This window comes from Phyllobates terribilis, unplaced genomic scaffold (assembly GCF_046119375.1).
Source record: "Phyllobates terribilis strain yellow unplaced genomic scaffold, ASM4611937v1 Scaffold_5__5_contigs__length_657084704, whole genome shotgun sequence".
In the NCBI taxonomy this organism is placed as follows: Eukaryota; Metazoa; Chordata; class Amphibia; order Anura; family Dendrobatidae; genus Phyllobates; species Phyllobates terribilis.
The window spans coordinates 247,157,516-247,177,748 of record NW_027362765.1 but is presented as its reverse complement, the minus strand read 5'-3'; the positions used below and the strand labels follow the sequence as shown (position 1 = coordinate 247,177,748).

The 20,233-nt window shown below is 45.5% G+C and overlaps 1 protein-coding gene across 2 annotated transcripts in view; it reads left to right on the top strand.

Annotated features, from left to right (window-relative positions):
- TNRC6C (trinucleotide repeat containing adaptor 6C) overlaps positions 1-20,233 on the top strand; it is a 732,779-nt gene that overhangs the window by 38,081 nt on the left and 674,465 nt on the right. For both annotated transcript variants that reach the window (XM_073683980.1, XM_073683979.1), the window contains exon 2: positions 13,525-13,697. In XM_073683980.1, the coding sequence (XP_073540081.1) occupies positions 13,677-13,697 (21 nt within the window). In that variant the 5' untranslated portion in view covers positions 13,525-13,676. The remainder of the gene's footprint in view (positions 1-13,524; positions 13,698-20,233) is intronic.

Genomic DNA, 20,233 nt, shown 5'->3' with positions numbered 1-20,233 from the left:
GTGCCCCAGTACCAGATGCCCAGTCGGCACTACTTCTCAAAGAAAGGTGTGCCTGCGCTACACCAGCATGTCGCACACAACATCACCGCTTCTTTGAGAAACTCTGTGTGTGACAGGGTGCATTTCACCACAGACACTTGGACAAGTAGGCAAGGACAGGGGCGTTACATGTCGCTGACTGGGCACTGGGCAACTATGGTGACAGCAGGACAAGGGGCTGCTGTCCAAGTCTTGCCGTCCCCACGAGCTATGCGTCAATCCTCTTTATCTAGAAGTTCCTCCACTGCTTCTGCCTCCTCAACCTCCTCTCGGTCCTCCACCTGCACCCAAAGCCTGTCTGGTAATGCCACCCACTTTCTAACTGCGCAGAAGGAATCCTGCACACCTCCTTACTATGCTGGCAGCAGGGCTCAACGGCATCAGGCGGTGTTTACTTTGAAATGTCTGGGAAATGTGAATCACACAGCTGAGGAGTTGTGGTCAGCTCTGGAGACCCAGTTTCATGAATGGTTGTCTCCACTGGACCTGCAACCAGGGAAGGCCGTGTGCGACAATGCTGCAAACCTGGGTGCCGGCCTTCGCCGGGGCAATGTCACACACGTGCCTTGTATGGCTCACGTGTTGAACCTGGTTGTCCAGCAATTTTTAGCCCACTATCCCGGACTAGATGGCTCTGCAGAGGGCACGGTCGCTGTGTGCTCACTTCCGCCATTCGCATCCCGCAGCTCAACGACTTACATCTCTACCGAAGTCGTTGGGCCTGCCAGTTCACCGGCTGAAATGCGATGTGCAGACATGGTGGAATTCAACTCTGCACATGTTGCAGCGACTGTGGCAGCACCGACAAGCCCTGGTGCAATACGTTCTGACGTATAGCCTGGGCCAACGAGATCCAGAGGTGGGGCAAATCACGCTGCAGGAGTGGTCTCAGGTCAGGGACCTATGCACCCTTCTGCACAGTTTTGAAATGGCGACGAAGATGTTTAGTGCTGACGATGCCATTATCAGCATGACTATTCCGGTGATTAACATGCTGGAGCACACGTTAAACAGAATTCGGAGTCAGGTGGTGGGACAAGAGGAGGTGGAGGAAGTAGAGGAGGAGTCGTATGCGGAAGGGATAACATCTCCAAGGTCCAGACGGTCGGCAGCACCAAGGCGGCAGGCATGGGAGGGTGGGGGAGAGGGATTAACCAGGGTGCATGGTAGCAGCCAAACTGTTGAGGAAGGTGCAGGAGCCGAGGAAGAAGTGGAGGACGAACTGGCGATGGGCATGGAAGACTCTTCAGATGAGGGAGACCTTGATCACATTTCTGTTGTGCGAGGTTGGGGGGAGAGGGCAGAGGAAGGAAGCATGATTCTTACCTCGCTACCAACACAACAAGGACTTGGTCCTCCTGGATGCGCAAGACACATGAGTGCCTTCTTGCTGCACTACCTGCAACATGACCCTTGGATTGTCAGAATTCAAAGTAATCCAGACTACTGGGTTGCCACACTCTTAGATCCCCGGTACAAAAGTAAATTTTCAGAAATTATTCCTGCCATAGAAAGGGATTCACGCATGCAGGAGTATCAGCAGAGGCTGTTGCAGAATCTTACATGTGCTTTTCCACAAAACACCAGTGGTGCACGTAGTGAATCTCACAGTTCTAACTTGCCAACCGTGGGACTGTCGAGTCTTCATCACTCAAACTGTAACAGTAACACAGTATCTGCTGGTAACAGCAATTTTGTGGAATCGTTTCACCACTTTTTTAGACCATCCTTTGCAAGGCCACAGGAGACAAGAAGTCTGACACATAGTCAACGCCTAGAGAGGATGGTACAGGAGTATCTCCAAGTGAACATCGAAGCCATGACTGTGTCACTGGACCCTTGCTCATTTTGGGCTGCTAATCTGGAAAAATGTCCGGAGCTCGCCACTCACGCCTTGGAGATCTTGTCATGCCCTGCAGCCAGCGTTCTCTCTGAACGTGTGTTCAGCGCTGCTGGTGGTGTGCTGACAGATAAGCGCACGCGGCTATCTACTGAGAATGTAGACAGACTCACGTTCATAAAGATGAACAAATCATGGATCTGCAAGGACTTTTCTACCCCTGTGTCATCCTGGGGAGACTAAAAGCTTGAGGATTTGGTAAAATCACCTCACCAACCGTTTTAAGCAACTCTGGGGCAATTGATGCCACTTAAGTGGTGTCTGTGCCACAATTTTTGGAAAAAATGGAGACTCTTTTTGGAGTCCCCTTGCTGTGCTTTACGTGACGTTGGCATCGTCAATTCCAGGTGGGTTGGGTCTCTCCCCCCCCTTTTAACCGTAAGAAACTACATACACTATGGCTTGGGGTAACACAGATGGTTGAGTCTGAAGAGCTGTTTACTCAGAGGTCTGCTCCAAAGCTTCAGTGTCTGCTTGTCAGCGTAGTAGCCCAGCTCTGAAGCAAGCTACACCGCCTGTGTATCTAATAAGAATTTTTAACTGCATCTAGCCTAGACAGACTGTGGGAACCCCCAACCAAACCCAGACGCTCTGCCCCCCTACCGCCCCCCTTTCCTTGACAATACAATAATGTAACTCTTACAACTGGATGGGTGAGGATCGGTCACAGCTTTAATAACTCTTTATACTCATTCCATTAGAAAGGCATTTTATTTCTAAAATAATTCAGCTTGTTGCAGCATGCCCTGTGTCTCCACACCGGCAAGTTGGCCAACAAGTGTAACTCTCCAACATGTCCTTTCTATTTCCAGGCCACAGAGGATCCTGCACAGGGGCGGACCTACCGCCCGTGCAGCCGGTTCATTGAATGGGGGCCCCCGAGGGAGAGGGGGCCCCTCCAGCCTCCAGCAGGGCCGCCATCAGGGCATGACTGCCCTGACTCCAGCATGGGGCCCGGCCGGTCGGGGCCCCCTCGGAGCCCCATTGGGGCCCCCCTCTTGTGCGTCTCCTCATGTGGCCCCCCGCAGAACCCCCCGCCGTCACATGACCGGAGATGTTCTGCGCTCAGTAAGGGCCCCCGGCCCCATGCTGAGCGCAGGGACATCTCCGGTCATGTGACGGCGCCGGCACAATACTTACCCCTCCCCGTGCCTCCGCAGCGTCTTCCGCGTCCTCTGACTGTGACGTCTCAGGTCAGAGGGCGCGGTGATATGTTTACACCGCGCGCGATCTCTCCTGAGCTGTCACAGCGCGAAGATGCGGGTGATGCTGGAGTCCGATCAGCATCAGGTGACAAGTGAGGTGAGTATTTGATTTTTTTTTTTATGTATGGGGGCATGGGGCATTATATGGTGGGGGGAGAGTGGGTGTGACATCCTACATGGGGCATTATATGGGAGGGGGGTGTGACATCCTGCATGGGGCATTATATGGGGGGGGTGACATACTGCATGGGGCATTATAAGAGGGAAAGGGGGGAAGTGACGTCCTGCATGGGGCATTATAAGGGAGGGGGGTGTGACATCCTGCATGGGGCATTATATGGGGGGGTGACATACTGCATGCGGCATTATATGGGGGTGTGTGACATACTGCATGGGGCATTATAAGAGGGGAAGGGGGGAAGTGACGTCCTGCATGGGGCATTATAAGGGAGGGGGGTGTGACATCCTGCATGGGGCATTATAAGAGGGGGAGGGGGGAATTGACTTCCTGCATGGGGCATTATATTGGGGAGGGGGAGGGGGGAATTGACATCCTGCATGGGGGCATTATATGGGGGTGGGGGGGTGACATCCTGCATGGGGCATTATAAGAGGGGAAGGGGAGAAGTGACATCCTGCATGGGGCATTATAAGAGGGGAAGGGGGGAAGTGACATCCTGCATGGGGCATTATAAGGGAGGGGGGAAGTGACATCCTGCATGTGGCATTATAAGAGGGGGAGGGGTGAATTGACATCCTGCATGGGGCATTATATTGGGGAGGGGGAGGGGGGAATTGACATCCTGCATGGGGGCATTATATGGGGGTGGGGGGGTGACATCCTGCATGGGGCATTATAAGAGGGGAAGGGGGGAAGTGACATCCTGCATGGGGCATTATAAGAGGGGAAGGGGGGAAGTGACATCCTGCATGAGGCATTATAAGGGAGGGGGGAAGTGACATCCTGCATGGGGCATTATAAGGGAGGGGGTGTGACATCCTGCATGGGGCATTATAAGAGGGGGAGGGGGGAATTGACATCCTGCATGGGGCATTATAAGGAGGGTGGGTGTGTGACATACTGCATGGGGCATTGTAAGGAGGGGGGGTGACCTCCTGCATGGGGCATTATAAGGGAGGGGGTGGTCTGACATACTGCATGGGGCATTGAAAAGGGGGGAAGTGGCATCCTGCAAGGGGCATTATATGGGGGGGAGAGGTGACATCCTGCAGAGGGCATTAAAAGGGGGGTGTCATCCTGCATGGGGCATTATAAGGGGGAAACAGCCTGCATGGAGCGTTACATGGGGGCCAATATTCTGTATGGAGTGTTATATGGGGGTCAGTATTCTGTATGGAGCGTTATATGGGGGACAGTATCCTGTATGGAGCGTTATATGGGGACCAGTATCCTGTATGGAGCATTATATGGGGACCAGTATCCTGTATGGAGCATTATAAGGGGGTCAGTATCCTGTATATGGAGCATTATATGGTGCCCATAATACTGTATGGAGGACTATACTGTCCGGTCTGCACTGTGCGCTGTGAGGATTCGCCGGTTTCTGAGCTACTGTAGAATTTACAATAGATATTGCTCGTGTAATGGGGCATTATAAGGGGGGAACAGCCTGCATGGAGCATTATATGGGGGCCAATATTCTGTATGGAGCGTTATATGGGGGACAGTATTCTGTATGGAGCGTTATATGGGGGCCAGTATTCTGTATGCAGTGTTATATGGGGACCAGTATCCTGTATGGAGCGTTATATGGGGACCAGTATCCTGTATGGAGCGTTATATGGGGACCAGTATCCTGTATGGAGCATTATATGGGGACCAGTATCCTGTATGGAGCATTATAAGGGGGTCAGTATCCTGTATGGAGCATTATATGGTGCCCATAATACTGTATGGAGGACTATATTGTCCGGTCTGCACTGTGCGCTGTGAGGATTCGCCGGTTTCTGAGCTATTGTAAAATTTACAATAGATATCGCTCATGTAATGTAGTAAGTGAAATCCTTGGCCTTGTACTATATATCTATATTTCTCTGTGGTATCTGTGCATCATGAATCATGGTATGTGTTAAAGGGGCCCACTGAAACTCTGTCGCCCAGGGCCCACAAAAACCTGGATACGGCCCTGGGGGTAAGTACAGTATAACAAGTTTTATTTTTTTTAAATACAATTAATTAACTAGGAGTGGGGGGAATCAGGGATGCACTCGGGGATGAGATATGCACGGGGGGGGTCCTTCATGCCCCCTATGAAGGGCAGGGGTGGGGCCCAAAAAATTTCTTGCACAGGGGCCCACTACAGTTTGTGTCCGCCCCTGATCCTGCGTACTCGTATGCAGGACTCGGACCCCCATCCACTCTTAACGCTTGTTCCACTCCATCCTGGAGTCCTGACAGGAATATGTCCAGTCCAATATCCATTAAGTGAACACCGTTTGGCCGTATGAGGCCTGCTTTATCTCCTTCCAGTTGTCAGTGTCGTATCACTACACCGCCTCTGTCTCTTCTAAATTTTGCCATCCGAATATTTATTACCCGCCTTGTCCGTTCGTTGGCCGTGATGTCTCGCGCACCTTGCCATACCGCTATCAGCACAATCTCTGACCATACTATAGTTTGTTTTGTGAAAAATTCTCTGAAGCGCCCAGTGTCTAGTTTCATTATTGCCATTAGTTATGCGCTCTTGTGATGACCTAGGTCGTTTCCCCCGGCCTGTATAACTAAGATGACCGGACCTCTTGCCTCTCTCCCTACCTTGATTACCTCCATTAGTACCTGTGGCCATTGCAGGCCTCTAATACCTCTCCAGTTGAAATATGTGTTATGAAACTCTAATTTCGCCCTTTTTTCTGCCCAATATATATACAAGTGGCCTATCACCCACACTGTTGGCTTAGCGTCACCTGTAAAAGAAACAAACCACGTTAAGTCCGGTCTTATGTATCTCGCCAAACACGTGGATCGCCATCTCCCTATCCTCTGAACTTCCGTTTCTGACAGTCCTGCTCTTGCTGCTTCCGTGGCCGCGCCTCTGCGGAATGAGTATGTCCCGTAATCTTTGGGGTGGTTCCCTGCCGATGTTAGGCATTTATTAAATATAGCTTGGAACTGGTATCTTGATAATGGCGTTCCATCAATGTGTGATAGGAAGAAATTACTTTGTGATCTGATGGTTATATATGTTTTTACTATTGTTACCCGACTCAGTGTACCGTTTGTGGGTTGTAGAAGTACCCAAGCGTTACTGCCCGCTGGAACCGTTTTCGATTTGCGTATGCGTAGACGTATTGCATTATTGGCTATGACTACGTCCTGGTGTAATAAGCCTCCACTGGTGGTAATTTTGGATTGAGGGACTAATTCGCTTATGCATAGCGCCCCGAAGAAGGCGATCGCAAATGCAGTAGACAGTAGTGTTGCTTCAAATTGTGAGTGTCATGTTAATGGTGTTAGGGATATGATGTGAGAAATCAGTTTTAGTGACACGGGACGGGACGTCTACACTCCTGACTTGGCTGACCCCTTTTCCACCCTTTTATGGATTGTCTGATGATGAATCTCTTTGTCACATCTCCCCAATTCAGTAGTTGGAAGTGAAATGCTACTCCGGTCCGACACCGCTGCGCTGATGCCCCTGATATGCCCCTCATCATTAGTTGGTGGAGAAATTCTAAGGTTGACTTTTAATCTGGTTTGTTCACATTGGTCAACCCGTCTGCCTGCTACTAGTCGTGTCCACTCTTCCCATGCCTTACCGTATTCTTGCCACGTCGACGGGGCAACTGATGCTCTGATTCATGGCATCAACTATTCGCCACTAGATCCCATAGGGAGGGTGGGCGTTGGGGAGGAGCTCTGTGAAAATCTGCCAATTGAATTGTGATAAAGCGTTAGCAGCAGCGTTAGACCCCTCAGCATCATGGCTAGCGCAGACCCATACATTGTGTTTTAGGCACAGGAATGCTAGCCAGCGTAGTAGGCCTAGCACTGGGAGAGACGATGATATCATCTTATTAATGCAGTGCGCTAGGCTGGTGTTTTTTGTTATGAAGCGTATATTTTTGTTAGCCAGGCGCGCGCCCCATATTTCTATTGCTACCACTATTGGGAAGAGTTCCAGGAGTGTATGTTTTTTTGTCAGCACTTGTTCTGCCCAATACGGAGGCCATAAGCTTGGGCACCATTGGTTATTTAGTATTGCTGCATATCTGTACAGATGGGCTACTCCAATGAGTAACAGACACTGCTACAGGCCCAAAAGGTTTTACTTGGCTAGATGCAGTAAAAAATTGTTATTAAATACAAAGGTGGTGTAGCTTGGTACAGATGGGCTACTACAATGAGTAACAGACACTGCTACGGGCCCAAAAGGTTTTACTTGGCTAGGTGCAGTAAAAAATTGTTATTAAATACAAAGGTGGTGTAGCTTGGTACAGATGTGCTACTACAATGAGTAACAGACACTGATACAGGCCCAAAAGTATTTACTGGGCTAGATGCAGTAAAAAATTGTTATTAAATACGAAGGTGGTGTAGCTTGGTATAGATGGGCTACTCCACTGACTACCAGACACTGCTACTATGCCCAAAAGGTTTTACTTGGCTAGATACAGTAAAAAATTGTTATTAAATACAAAGGTGGTGTAGCTTGGTACAGATGGGCTACTACAATGCGTAACAGACACTGCTACAAGCCCAAAAGGATTTACTGGGCTAGATGCAGTAAAAAATTGTTATTAAATACAAAGGTGGTGTAGCTTGGTACAGATGGGCTACTCCAATGAGTAACAGACACTGCTACTATGCCCAAAATTATTTTCCGGGCTAGATGCAGCTAAAAATTATTATTCATTTCAAAGCTGGTGGAGCTTAGTATAGATGGCCTAATAGATTGAGTACCACACACTGCTACAGGCCCAAAATTATTTTCCAGGGCTAGATGCAGCTAAAAATTATTATTAATTTCAAAGCTGGTGGAGCTTAGTATAGATGGCCTAATAGATTGAGTACCACACACTGCTACAGGCCCAAAATTATTTTCCGGGCTAGATGCAGCTAAAATTTTTTATTAATTTCAAAGCTGGTGGAGCTTAGTATAGATGGCCTAATAGATTGAGTACCACACACTGCTACAGGCCCAAAATTATTTTCCAGGCTAGATTCAGCTAAAAATTATTATTAATTTCAAAGCTGGTGGAGCTTGGTATAGATGGCCTAATACAATGAGTACCACACACTGCTACTATGCCCAAAATTATTTTCCGGGCTAGATGCAGCTAAAAATTATTATTCATTTCAAAGCTGGTGGAGCTTGGTATAGATGGCCTAATACAATGAGTACCACACACTGCTACTATGCCCAAAATTATTTTCCGAGCTAGATGCAGCTAAAAATTATTATTCATTTCAAATCTGGTGGAGCTTGGTATAGATGGCCTAATACAATGAGTAACACACACTGCTGCTGTGCCCAAAAGGTTTTACTTGGCTAGGTGCAGTAAAAAATTTGTATTACATACACAGGTGGTGTAGCTTGCAACACAGATAGGCTACTCCACTGACTAACACACACTGCAAGAGGCCCAAAAGGATTTGCTTAGCTAGATTTAGCCAATGCTGTGAAAAACAGTTGCACAGCACTAAAACAGACCTGCCTGGCAAAAAGCCCTAGGAAATGCTGTAACCTAGCCCTCAAAAGGGCTGCAATTACAACTAGTCCCTACTCCCAACCTATCTGTCTATTTAAGAGCAAATTCGCTTGCAATTCACACAGTTAGAAAGTATAGCGCCCACAGCAGCAGCGGTGCCGTCTAACACGCAGCTGCAGCAGTGAGAAAATGGTGGCGACGTGGAAAATGGCTTGGTCTTATAGGGCAAGGACATGTGACATACACTGCCAATGACACATGCCCTCGCTTGTGTGAAAAAAAGCACTTCGCTGCGTGTGTGCGCTGCTGATAGGCTGACAGACTGCACCTCCCCACTGTAAATGCGGGAAAGAGAAAAAAAAATGGAGATCTTCATTATTTCTGCAGAGATCCATCCCCTGCCCCTCCCCCCACCCCGCTGTACACTCAAACTGTGTATTAACATTGATTATCAGCATTACTGTGAAAAAATCCAGTTACGATTTTGGTGCACGAACAGTTATCGAACATAACCTCGAACAGCCGGATTTTTTTCAAATCGTTCGTGTTCGTCGACCGGCTCGAACACCGCCCAAAACAGCTCGAATTTGAGATTGGCGAACAGTTCGAGTCGAACACCGCTCATCTCTAATCTCTAGTTATTATCCCGTTGCCGAATAAATTTGGAGCTAATCAGGCGCCTCTCTGATGGTATTGCATGATGGATTATTACAGTATCTCCATGTATCTCCTATTACCTCTCTTATCACACTATGCCTACAACATTTGTTTTATCTGTCCAATATGTTTCCATAGAAAGCAGCAAAATACTTTTACAGTTGTCTCAAGCATCAACACATGAAGAATGCATTAAATCAGTAAATCATAGCAATAATAACATCTACAGGGAGTGCTTCTTCTTCTGCACACAGTTATATGCAGAAATGTATTATTGTCCCACACTCCATCTCTTTGGCGAGCAAACTGCCTTCTGTTGCAGCCAATATTTCAAATTTGGAGTAATCAGTCTAGAGCACCTGCTGCCATTTTTCTGCACCAACCGTTCCTTTATTGTCATGCATAGTTAATTCACTTGGCCTTGTTTCTATGTTGAAGGTACAGTTTTTTTTTTACCATAATTCATCTATGCAGACCACTTCCGGCAGAACTTCTCTGCACAATAGATGGGTGTAGCTGAGTCCAACTGGTTTCTGGTTTGCTGCCAGTTCTAAGCTGATTGCACTGATCTTCCAATTTTGACTTTTCTTTGGCCAACCACTCGGTTTGCGGTTCTCATCATTACTCATTTCTTGGTGGTTTTTCAAAAGAGCTTCAATAGCACATCTTGAAACCCCAGTCCGCTTTAAAATCTTTGCCTGAAAGAGACCTTGCTAATGCAGTACCTTTTGTCTTTTTTCTGTGATCAGTCTTGCCATGGTCTATGACCCGTGACATTAAACTGTCTTCCACAACCTCACCTTTGTAGAAGAGTTTGGTTGTTCCTCACCCAGTTCTAAGCCTCTATACTGCTATTTTTTGTATCAATTAATGAGTGTGTTTCCGCCTATATGAGATTATGAGGATCATTATTACCTGTTTGGTATTATTGATTACTCATACACCTGACCATAATCCTAAAAAAATCCATTACTTTTTGCAAGTGCACCTAGAAGAAGTGATGCTGTTTTTGAAGGCAAAGAGTGGTCACACAAAGTATTGATATTGATTTGATTTAGATTTCTCTTTTGTTCATTCACTTTGCATTTTGTCAATTACTAAATATAAACTATTAACACTTCTATTTTTTAAAGTATTCTTACTTTTCAGCATTTTATTCTCGCCTGCCTAAAACTTTTGCATGTTTTCTGAAATAAAGAAACAGATACAGTGGTGTTCAAAATAATAGCAGTGTATTCAAAAACATGAGTTAAGCACAAAATCTTTATACTAGTTTTTATTTCATTGGGAACATTGCATTCTGTTTTTTAATTCAAAACATGAAGAGAAATGTACATAATAATGCAGAATTTGGGGGTCGTCTGAAGAACTTTCTGCTGCCCTTGGACCCAAAAAGAACAATTTTACTTTTATCAGTCCAAAAAATGTTTCTCCATTAGGCCAGATGACGTGTTCTTTGATAAATTGTATCCACTTCAGTACATGTCTTTTTTTAACAGTGGGACTTTGCGAGGACATCTTGCTAAGAGATTAGCTTCACACTGGCGTTTTCTAACTGGCACAGTACTCACAGGTAACTTAAGACTGTTTCTGATCATCCTGAAGCTGATCATTGGCTAAGCATTTGCCATTCTGGCTATTCTTTGATCCATTCGAATGGTAGTCTTCTGTTTTCTTCAACGTCTCACTGGTTTTGCTTTCCATTTTAAAGCATTGGAGATCGTTTTAACTGAACAGCCTATCAGTGTCTGCACTTCTTTATAAGTTTTACCCTCTCCAATCAACTTTTTAATTAAAGTATGCTGTTCTTCTGGACAATGTCTTGAACGACCCATATTTCTCAGGCTTTCAGGGAGAAATGCATGTACAACATGTGCTGGCTTCACCCTTAAATAGGGGCCACCTGATTCACACCTGTTTCTTCACAGAATGACTGACCTAACTAATTGAACTCCACACTGCTATTATTTTGAACACACTCCCTTTCAAATAATTATTCAAATACACAGACTCAACAACATGCAGATCATGAATGCGGAGTCTGTTGGTTTTCTTAGAATCTACTGCACCAACTTGTAAATTGTTTGACATGTGGTAATATAATTTATACCAAAAACAGTGATTAATCTGGTTACTTATATTGGACTATTGGATTGCTATTATTTTAAACAGTACTGTATATCAACACATCCCATTTCTGATACTGTAGCTCATCTTTATTCAATATATTAGGGAAGAGCTGCAATTACAGATACAGTTTATGGACAATTGAGGTGCTGCTTCTGGAAAAATATAACTTTTTATATCTCCAAACAATCTCTTTAAAGGGAATCTGTCACCAGGTTTTTGCTTTCCTATCTGAGTGCAGAATGATATAGAGAGTCTGATTCCAGCACTGTGTCACTTACTGGGCAGCTCGCTGCAGTTTTGATAAAATCACTGTTTTATTTACTGCAGGTCTACCAGTTCTGTGAATGCTCAACACTGTATAACTCTGCCCCCACCACTGATTGACAGCTGTCTGTGTACATTGTGCATAGGCAAAAAACTGCCAATGATTAGTGCAGGTGTAACGGGGCGTGGGGCGGTAGCTGTGGGCGAGGTACTAATGCTTCACTCCCTGACATGCTACATGAAAATGGGAGTCTTGGCTGGGTATGTGGACTTTAGTTGTGATTGTGATACGCCCTTGCAGACCGCATGGTGCCGTGGTATTTGAACAGCCAGAAACCACATGTTACAGAGTTCAGTGAGGGAGACCATAATTCAAACCTAAACGTATTTTTACTTAAGACTAACTTGGTATGAACTATATACAGCAAATAGTAGGCTTTTGTCCTCAAGGACATTTCATTTAACAACAAGTGACCTCATCACACACATTTTCTTCTTTCCTGGAAACACTCTATCTTCCTCATTTACTTCCTCTACTCTTAGCACAGCCCATCACAATACTTCAGAATCCTCCCTCATTCTCAATAACGTCACTACAGTCCAGTAGGAAGAGTCCTAAACACCAAGCCGTGGTCCCACGTCCTTTTCTCCGTAGGAGAATTTTCTGTGCTAATATAGCGGCTACTCAGCTTCCTTTTCTATTGACACCTCTGGACTACCACGCACAGCATTTTCTCTTCTGCTTGCTTCACCTTCCCTTTCTTTTTCTTTTACCTTACTGGCAGACAACTCCATTTCGTCCTGCTAGTCTTCCTGCCCCAGGCCTGGATACTTCTTCCTTCGCTGTCTCACTATTTATATCCTGACACCGGACAGCTGTTCACTTTTCTTACAGCTTTCTCCTTTCTCTGCAGGGTCTTACTATCTGTGAGGTCGTTTCCCTCTCACCACAGGAACACCCACTTCAATGCAGTTCTGTTGACTAATCTGACCAGAGGTCTGCTCTAGCTGCAAGCTAGGCCCTATTTGACCCACTACCCAGAAGTTCTCAGTTGTGCACTCAATTATCCCCTCCCCTCTGGGCTAGTCCCAGCTATTAACTCTGTCTCTCCCTGTTAGCTACCTAGTGCTGGGCAGAACACAACTCTATCACTAACAATGTAAAACAATCCAAACACTACAATACATTACATCATTTCATTTCACATATCTTCAAGGGCAACATCTCCACTTCCTTACACAGGTGGAGTTATACAGAGCTCATGAATATGGAGGACTACATGGAAACAGGCTTACTAGTCCTCTAGTGATAATTTCCTGCTGATAAAACACTATTTGTTTAAACTACAGCAAACAGTCAAGTAAGTGACACATTGCTGGAATCAGGATTATTAAGAAATTCCTGAAGTGTCCTTCCTTCCCATGCTAAATAATATCCCATTTTGCTCTAATTACTGAATTTTTTTATTTCATTGTCTCTTGGTAAAACTGAGAGTGGGTGTGACTATAAATGTAGAGCTTGATAATTGGGATTGTGTTTGGGTGTTTTGCCCTGAAGATTGTATTTTATGGAAAATGATCAGTGTGTTTCATCCTGAAGAACATATCCTGTGGAATTGCCCTCTAATGTTGTACTCTGCTTTGCATCTCCCTTACTAGGCCACTTCCTGCTGGTTACCAACTGAAATCTCCCAGCTGTTTGCAGCTAATCCTGCAAGATGCCAGTTCCTCTCTGTACAGCAGAGCTGCAATTGATCATATGAGTGACTGATGCTCTTGGATACTTCCCTTGTTTCTGATTTGCATATGTAATGCAGCCATACTTAATGACAGTAAGTAATTATGCTAATCTTTCTTTGCTGCAGGGTTACACAAGGGGATAATGCAAGGTGATGAGAAGTGAGGGAGGTTAGTGCACATATTTAAGAGATGTTCTAGAACCAATATTTCTTCTGTCTGACTACAGGCAAATTGTACCATTAATTCAATTGTCAATATGTCTAGTTTAAAAGATAAACATGTTTAATGGGTTTCGTACCATACCGTCTTTATTGTGTTCTTTATGCAAATTTGTTGGGAAATATATAGACTAATTAAACATGTTACCTTTTTTATTTCAATCACGGAGTATAATATATATATATACACAGTTGTGCTCAAAAGTTTACATACCCCGGCAGAATTTTTGCTTTCTTGGCCTTGTTTCAAAGAATATGAATGAAAACAAAAAAACTTTTTCTCCACTCATGGTTATTGGTTGAGTGAAGCCATTTATTATCAAACTACTGTGTTATCTCTTTTTAAATTTTAATGACAACCAAAAACATCCAAATGACCCTGATCAAAAGTTCACATACCCTGGTGATTTTAGCCTGATAACATGCACAGAATTTGACACAAATGGGTTTGAATGGCTACTAAAGGTAACATCCTCACCTGTGACCTGTTTGCTTGTAATCAGTGTGTGTGCATAAAAGCTGTGTGAGTTTCTGGGATCTAGACAAACTCTTGCATCTTTCATCCAGCCACTGACGTTTCTGGATTGTGAGTCATGGGGAAAGCAAAAGAATTGTCAACGGATCTACGGGAAAAGGTAGTTGAACTGTATAACACAGGAAAGGGATACAAAGACATCCAAGGAATTGATAATGCCAGTCAGCAGCGTTCAAACTGTGATTAATAAATGGAAAATCATGGGCTCTGTAAAAACCAGACTACGGTCAGGTAGACCAACAAAAATTTCAGCCACAACTGCCAGGAAAATAGTTCGGGATGCAAAGAAAAACCCACAAATAACATCAGCTGAAATTCAGGACTCTCTGAAAACTAGCGGTGTGGCTGTTTCAAGATGCACAATAAGGAGGCACTTGAAGAAAAATGGGCTGCATGGTCGAGTCGCCAGAAGAAAGCCATTACTGCACAAATGCCACAAAGTATCTCGCCTACAATACGCCAAACAGCACAGAGACAAGCCTCAAAACTTCTGGAACAAGGTAATTTGGAGTGATGAGACCAAAATTGAACTTTTTGGCCACAACCATAAATGTTACATTTGGAGAGAGGAAGACACTGGACTATTCTGAAGTGGCCTTCTATGAGCCTTGACCTAAATCCTATTGAGCATCTTTGGAAAGAGCTGAAACATGCTGTCTGGAAAAGGCAACCTTCAAACATGAGACAACTGGAGCAGTTTGCTCATGAGGAGTGGGCCAAAATACCTGTCTCATTGACAGTTACATGAATCGTTTGATTGCAGTGATTGCCTCAAAAGGTTGTTCAACAAAATATTAAGTTAAGAGAACCATCATTTCTGTCCAGGCCTATTTCATGAGTTTAATTTTTTTTTAAATTCTGTGGAAGCAGGGTTGAAAAGCAATGTCTGACTTTCATTTGTTCATTTTCATAGATTTTTAATTTATTATTACTTTTGTCAGATATTTCTGTGACCATTGTGGGTTTTTCTTTCATTAAATGAGGGGTACCAACAATTTTGACCATGTGTGTATGTATGTGAAGGCATATGTGTATGTATATGCTCTGTATACATGTGTGTATGTGCTATGTGTATACATATACATATCGATAATATAATCATAGATGCGTCCCTCTGTCTGAGGCCTTTATAGACTGTGCAAGCGCAGCGCACCTGCGCTGTCTGGCTCCTGACAGAAGAATGCATCAAGCCTTTACAGGTAAGAGGAGTGTATGGCGCCAGAGATCTTGCTATGCGTAGACACTGAACGCATACTGCGATCTCTGGCGCCATACTTACATACTTACCTGACCGGGAGGAGTGTTACCGCGGCACCTCTGTTCTGGCCGGAGACCGGGGCAGGAGTGAGGCGTCGGAATCGACACATGCGCATAGCGCGCTATCCGGTGCCATTTTGCTGAAGACACATTTGCAGTACCATACATACCAGGATTGGGGATGAGGGGTGCCATGCATACCAGGATTGGGGATGAGGGGTGCCATACATACCAGGATAGGGATGAGGGGTACAATAAATACCAGGATTGGGGTTGAGGGGTGCCATGTATACCAGGATTGGGGATGAGGGGTACCATACATACCAGGATGAGGGATGAGGGGTACCATACATACCAGGATTGGGGATGAGGGGTACCATACATACCAGAATTGTGGATGAGGGGTGCCATGCATATCAGGATTGGGAATGAGGGGTACCATACATACCTGGATGATGGTTGGGGTGCCATGCATACCAGGATTGGGGGATGAGGGGTGCCATGCATACCAGGATTGGGATAAGGGGTGCCATGCATACCAGGATTGGGATGAGGGGAGCCATGCATACCAGGATTAGGGATGAGGGGTACCATACATACCAGGATTGGGGATGAGGGGTGCCATACATACCAGGATTGGGGATGAGGCGTACCATACATACTAGGACTGGGGATGATTGGTACCATATATACCAGGATTGGGGATAAGGGGTGCCATGCATACCAGGATTGGGGATGAGAAGCACCATACATACCAGGATGAGGGATGGGGTGCCATGCATACCAGGATTGGGGGATGAGGGGTGCCATGCATACCAGGATTGGGGATGAGGGGTGCCATGCATGCCAGGATTGGGGATGAGGGGTACCATACATACCAGGATGAGGGATGAGGTGCCAAGCATACCAGGATTGGGGGATGAGGGGTGCCATGCATACCAGGATGGATATGAGGGGTACCATGCATACCAGCATAAGGCTGAGGGTGGCATACATACCAGGATTGGGGATGAGGGAGCCATGCATACCAGGATTGATATGAGGGGGTGCCATGCATACCAGGATAGGATGGGGGCGGCACATAACAGGATGGGGGAACAGAATTGGGTTGCACAAATACCAGGATGGGGGGGCCACAAATACCATATACCAATAAAAATGCTCGCCACCCGGGAATAGAACGGGTTCAATAACTAGTATTTATATATATGTATATGTGCTCTGTGTATACATGCGTGTGTGCTATGTGTGTATACATATGTGTGTGCTCGGTGTATACATACATGTGTGCTATGTTTGTGTAATATACAATGGTTGTGTCACATAAGGTGTGTTTGCAGCATCCACATTAATAAACATTGGCAGCGCAGACGAGAGTTCATAGGTCTAAACATGTCAGCAATCGTTCACGAATTAGCAAAATGCTGCCCATTCATCGGGTGATTGGATTGTTTATGGTGGAACGAAAATCATTGTTCCCAGCAGCACATCGCCAAGTGTAAACTGCAGAAGTGCTTCTGATAACATGATACTGTTTGGGGACAGAATTGCAATGAGCCATGGGGGAGGCGTCAGATGTTGTAGAGAGGCCAGCTGGGACATGTTGTCCCACGGACAGCAGATTTTGATGTCATGGTAGCTGAAGTGGGTCGCTGGACCCCTAAACACTTCCCTCATGTCCATAACAATTTTCAATAGTGGGAGGTGGCACTTGAGATGGTATAAGACCCCCAGGGGAGCTCCTGTAGTGGTGGTGTCTGGGTGCAGCTGTTGGAGCACCTGTGATGTTCCTGCAATTTCACATGTGTGAACTTTTAAGGGTATGTGCCCACGATGCAGATTTGAAGCAGAAATTTCCTGAGCGTTTTTGTCTCCTTGTCCTTGACCTTTGTCCTTGCCAGAAAAAACGCATGCGGTTTTTACATGCGTTTTTTTAAGCATTTTTGAGCATCAATGAATGATTTTTGGAGCTAAATAAAGTTGGTGGGACATTGCTTAAGCCCTTGGATTACCATAAAAACTGGGGTGAGTATATTCGTTCATTTAAATGATTAAAGAATGGGTCTGTTGTATTTCAAATAAAGTGTTTACACTGTTTCTGTGTATTTCTTTACTTTGTTTGGTCATGAAAAGGTCTGATTGACACCTTGACATTACCAAACAAAAGAGCTGGGTTTCAGCTAATCCCGTTCACTCAATCTTCATTAGCATTTCTATTCACGTAATTTATGCGACTGCTGTGAGCTGTTTTTATTAGCCTGGGAATGTGCCACTAGGCAAACATTTTCCCTGGCCATAATTAACATCTCACAGCTGGTTCGTTAGCCCCGACGTCCCCCCTCCCCAATCAGCACTCAGCAGCGCTTAGGACACAACGTATTTATGTTGCGTCCAAAACGCAGAGTTATAATGCCGCACTTTTGTTGTCAGTAAATGTGAATCCACCGCATATAATGACGCTTCAATCGGTCAAAATCTGCAGCGGAGACTAGTGTGTCCGCTACAGAAGTTGACAGACTGCGGTTGAGTTTGGGTACGTGGCCACGGTCAGGAGCCGCTGCAGGTTTGACGCTGCGTGTTTATACAGTGTCAAACCCGCAGCGTCCAGATGTTACATCATAATGGATGGGATCTCTAGAAATCCCATGTCCGCTATGCGTGCATCTGAGGCTGTGAATCACCCGCGGACACTGACATGCAATGCGTCTTTCAGGACCGCAGCATGTCAAATTCTCTTGTGGAGTTGCTAGTCTCTGCAACAGAAATTTGACCACTAGAAAGCATTGAATGTGGTAAATCCGCATAGTTCAGTGAACACATGTGGATTTACCTGCGTTCAGTAGAATTCAACGTTTTGGACGCAGCAAAAATGTGCATCCAAAGCACTGCTACGTCTGAATTATGGGCACAAAGCCTTAAATAAAAAAAAATTGGTGTGGGCTTCAGCGTCATTTTTATAACCAGCAGAGGGAAAGCCGACCGCTGGGCGCTAATATTAGTAGCCGCGGAAGGGGCCATTAGCCAACAATGTTCGATGGCTAGATTACAAGGGGACCCCAGAAAAAAATTGACTTGGGGTCCCCCTATAAAATCTAGCCAGCAAAGGCTAAACTAGACAGCTGCTGGCTGATATTAATAGCCATGGAAGGGTTTCATGAATGCTAGACCCCTCCGCGGCTATTAATATCACCCCTCAACAGTCCCAGAAATGGAGCATCCATAAGATGCGCCAAATCTGGCGCTTAGCCTCGCTCTTCCACGCTGCCCTGTAGCGGTGGCAGGGGGTAATGGGGTTAGGGTTCACGTCAGCCTTGTATTGGCGGCTGATGTGAAGCCTAGGTTAGTAATGGAGGGCGTCTATAAAACGCCCCCATTACCAACCGCGTAGTAAAATGGTCGGCGCATTTTCAATAAAAGACACGACCAGAATAAAGAATTTTAATGAAATAAAACAGACACGGTTCTACAATTTTTTTTATTACACGCCTCCATGAAAATCTTGAAGCTAGGGTGATATCTAAAAATGAATATGAGTTCCTTCTACCGGTCCATTCTGTCACCCCTACGTTTTATGCCCTCCCTAAGTTACATAAGGGTACAAACCCCCTCAAGGGTCATCCTATTGTGTCAGGGGTGGGCTCCTTATGCCAGAATCTGGGAGTATATGTTGATAAAATACTCCGACCGTTCGTGTCCTCGTTACTGTCATATCTGAGGGACACGTCCGATCTATTGGTCAAACTTGAGGGGATTAGTGTGAATAATGGGATATTCTTTGCATCCATTGATGTAGAAGCCCTCTACAGCAACATACCACATGGGGCGGGCCTTAGAGGGTTACAACATTTTCTCGGGACAAGGGCAACACAATTTGCCACACATAATCGATTTGTGTGTAATCTGATGTCATTCATACTCACCCACAATCATTTCTCCTTCAATGGCAAAATCTACCACCAGCTCAGAGGTACTGTGATGAGGAGCCCCTCAGCCCCATCGTATGCTAATCTCTTCCTGGGCTGGTGGGAGGAGACTGTGGTGTTGCGGGAGGAAGCTTGGTGGTTCCCATTTATTTTGCTATGGTCTAGATTTATCGACGACGTCTTTCTCCTCTTGTCGGGGTCACTAGATGATTTCCAAAAATTCATACAGTGCCTCAATACTAATGAAATTAATATGAGGTTTACATCTGAAATCAGGGGGGACGAGTTGACTTTTCTTGATTTAACAATTGGGAGAGACCAAGATGGTTTCATCACGACCCAAACCTTCCGAAAACCGACCGCAGCAAACAGTTTCTCAGGTGGGAAAGCCATAATCCGGGTCCCTTGAAGAGGGGTATACCCAAGGGACAGTTCCTACGTATAAGGAGGAACTGTTCTAGTCAAGGAGTGTTTATGTCCCAATCCCGTGAATTAAGGGACCGTTTCAGGAACAGGGGTTATCCCGAAAAGGTTGTTGAAGCAGCCTTTCTCCATGCTAATGGCCAGGATAGACAAAGATTATTATACCCAGCAGACAGGAGAGAGGAAACCAGTGGTCCGCCCAGAATCATTGCCACTTTTGATAACAAGGCGAGTGAGGTGATGAACATTGTACGTAAGCACTGGGGGGTTCT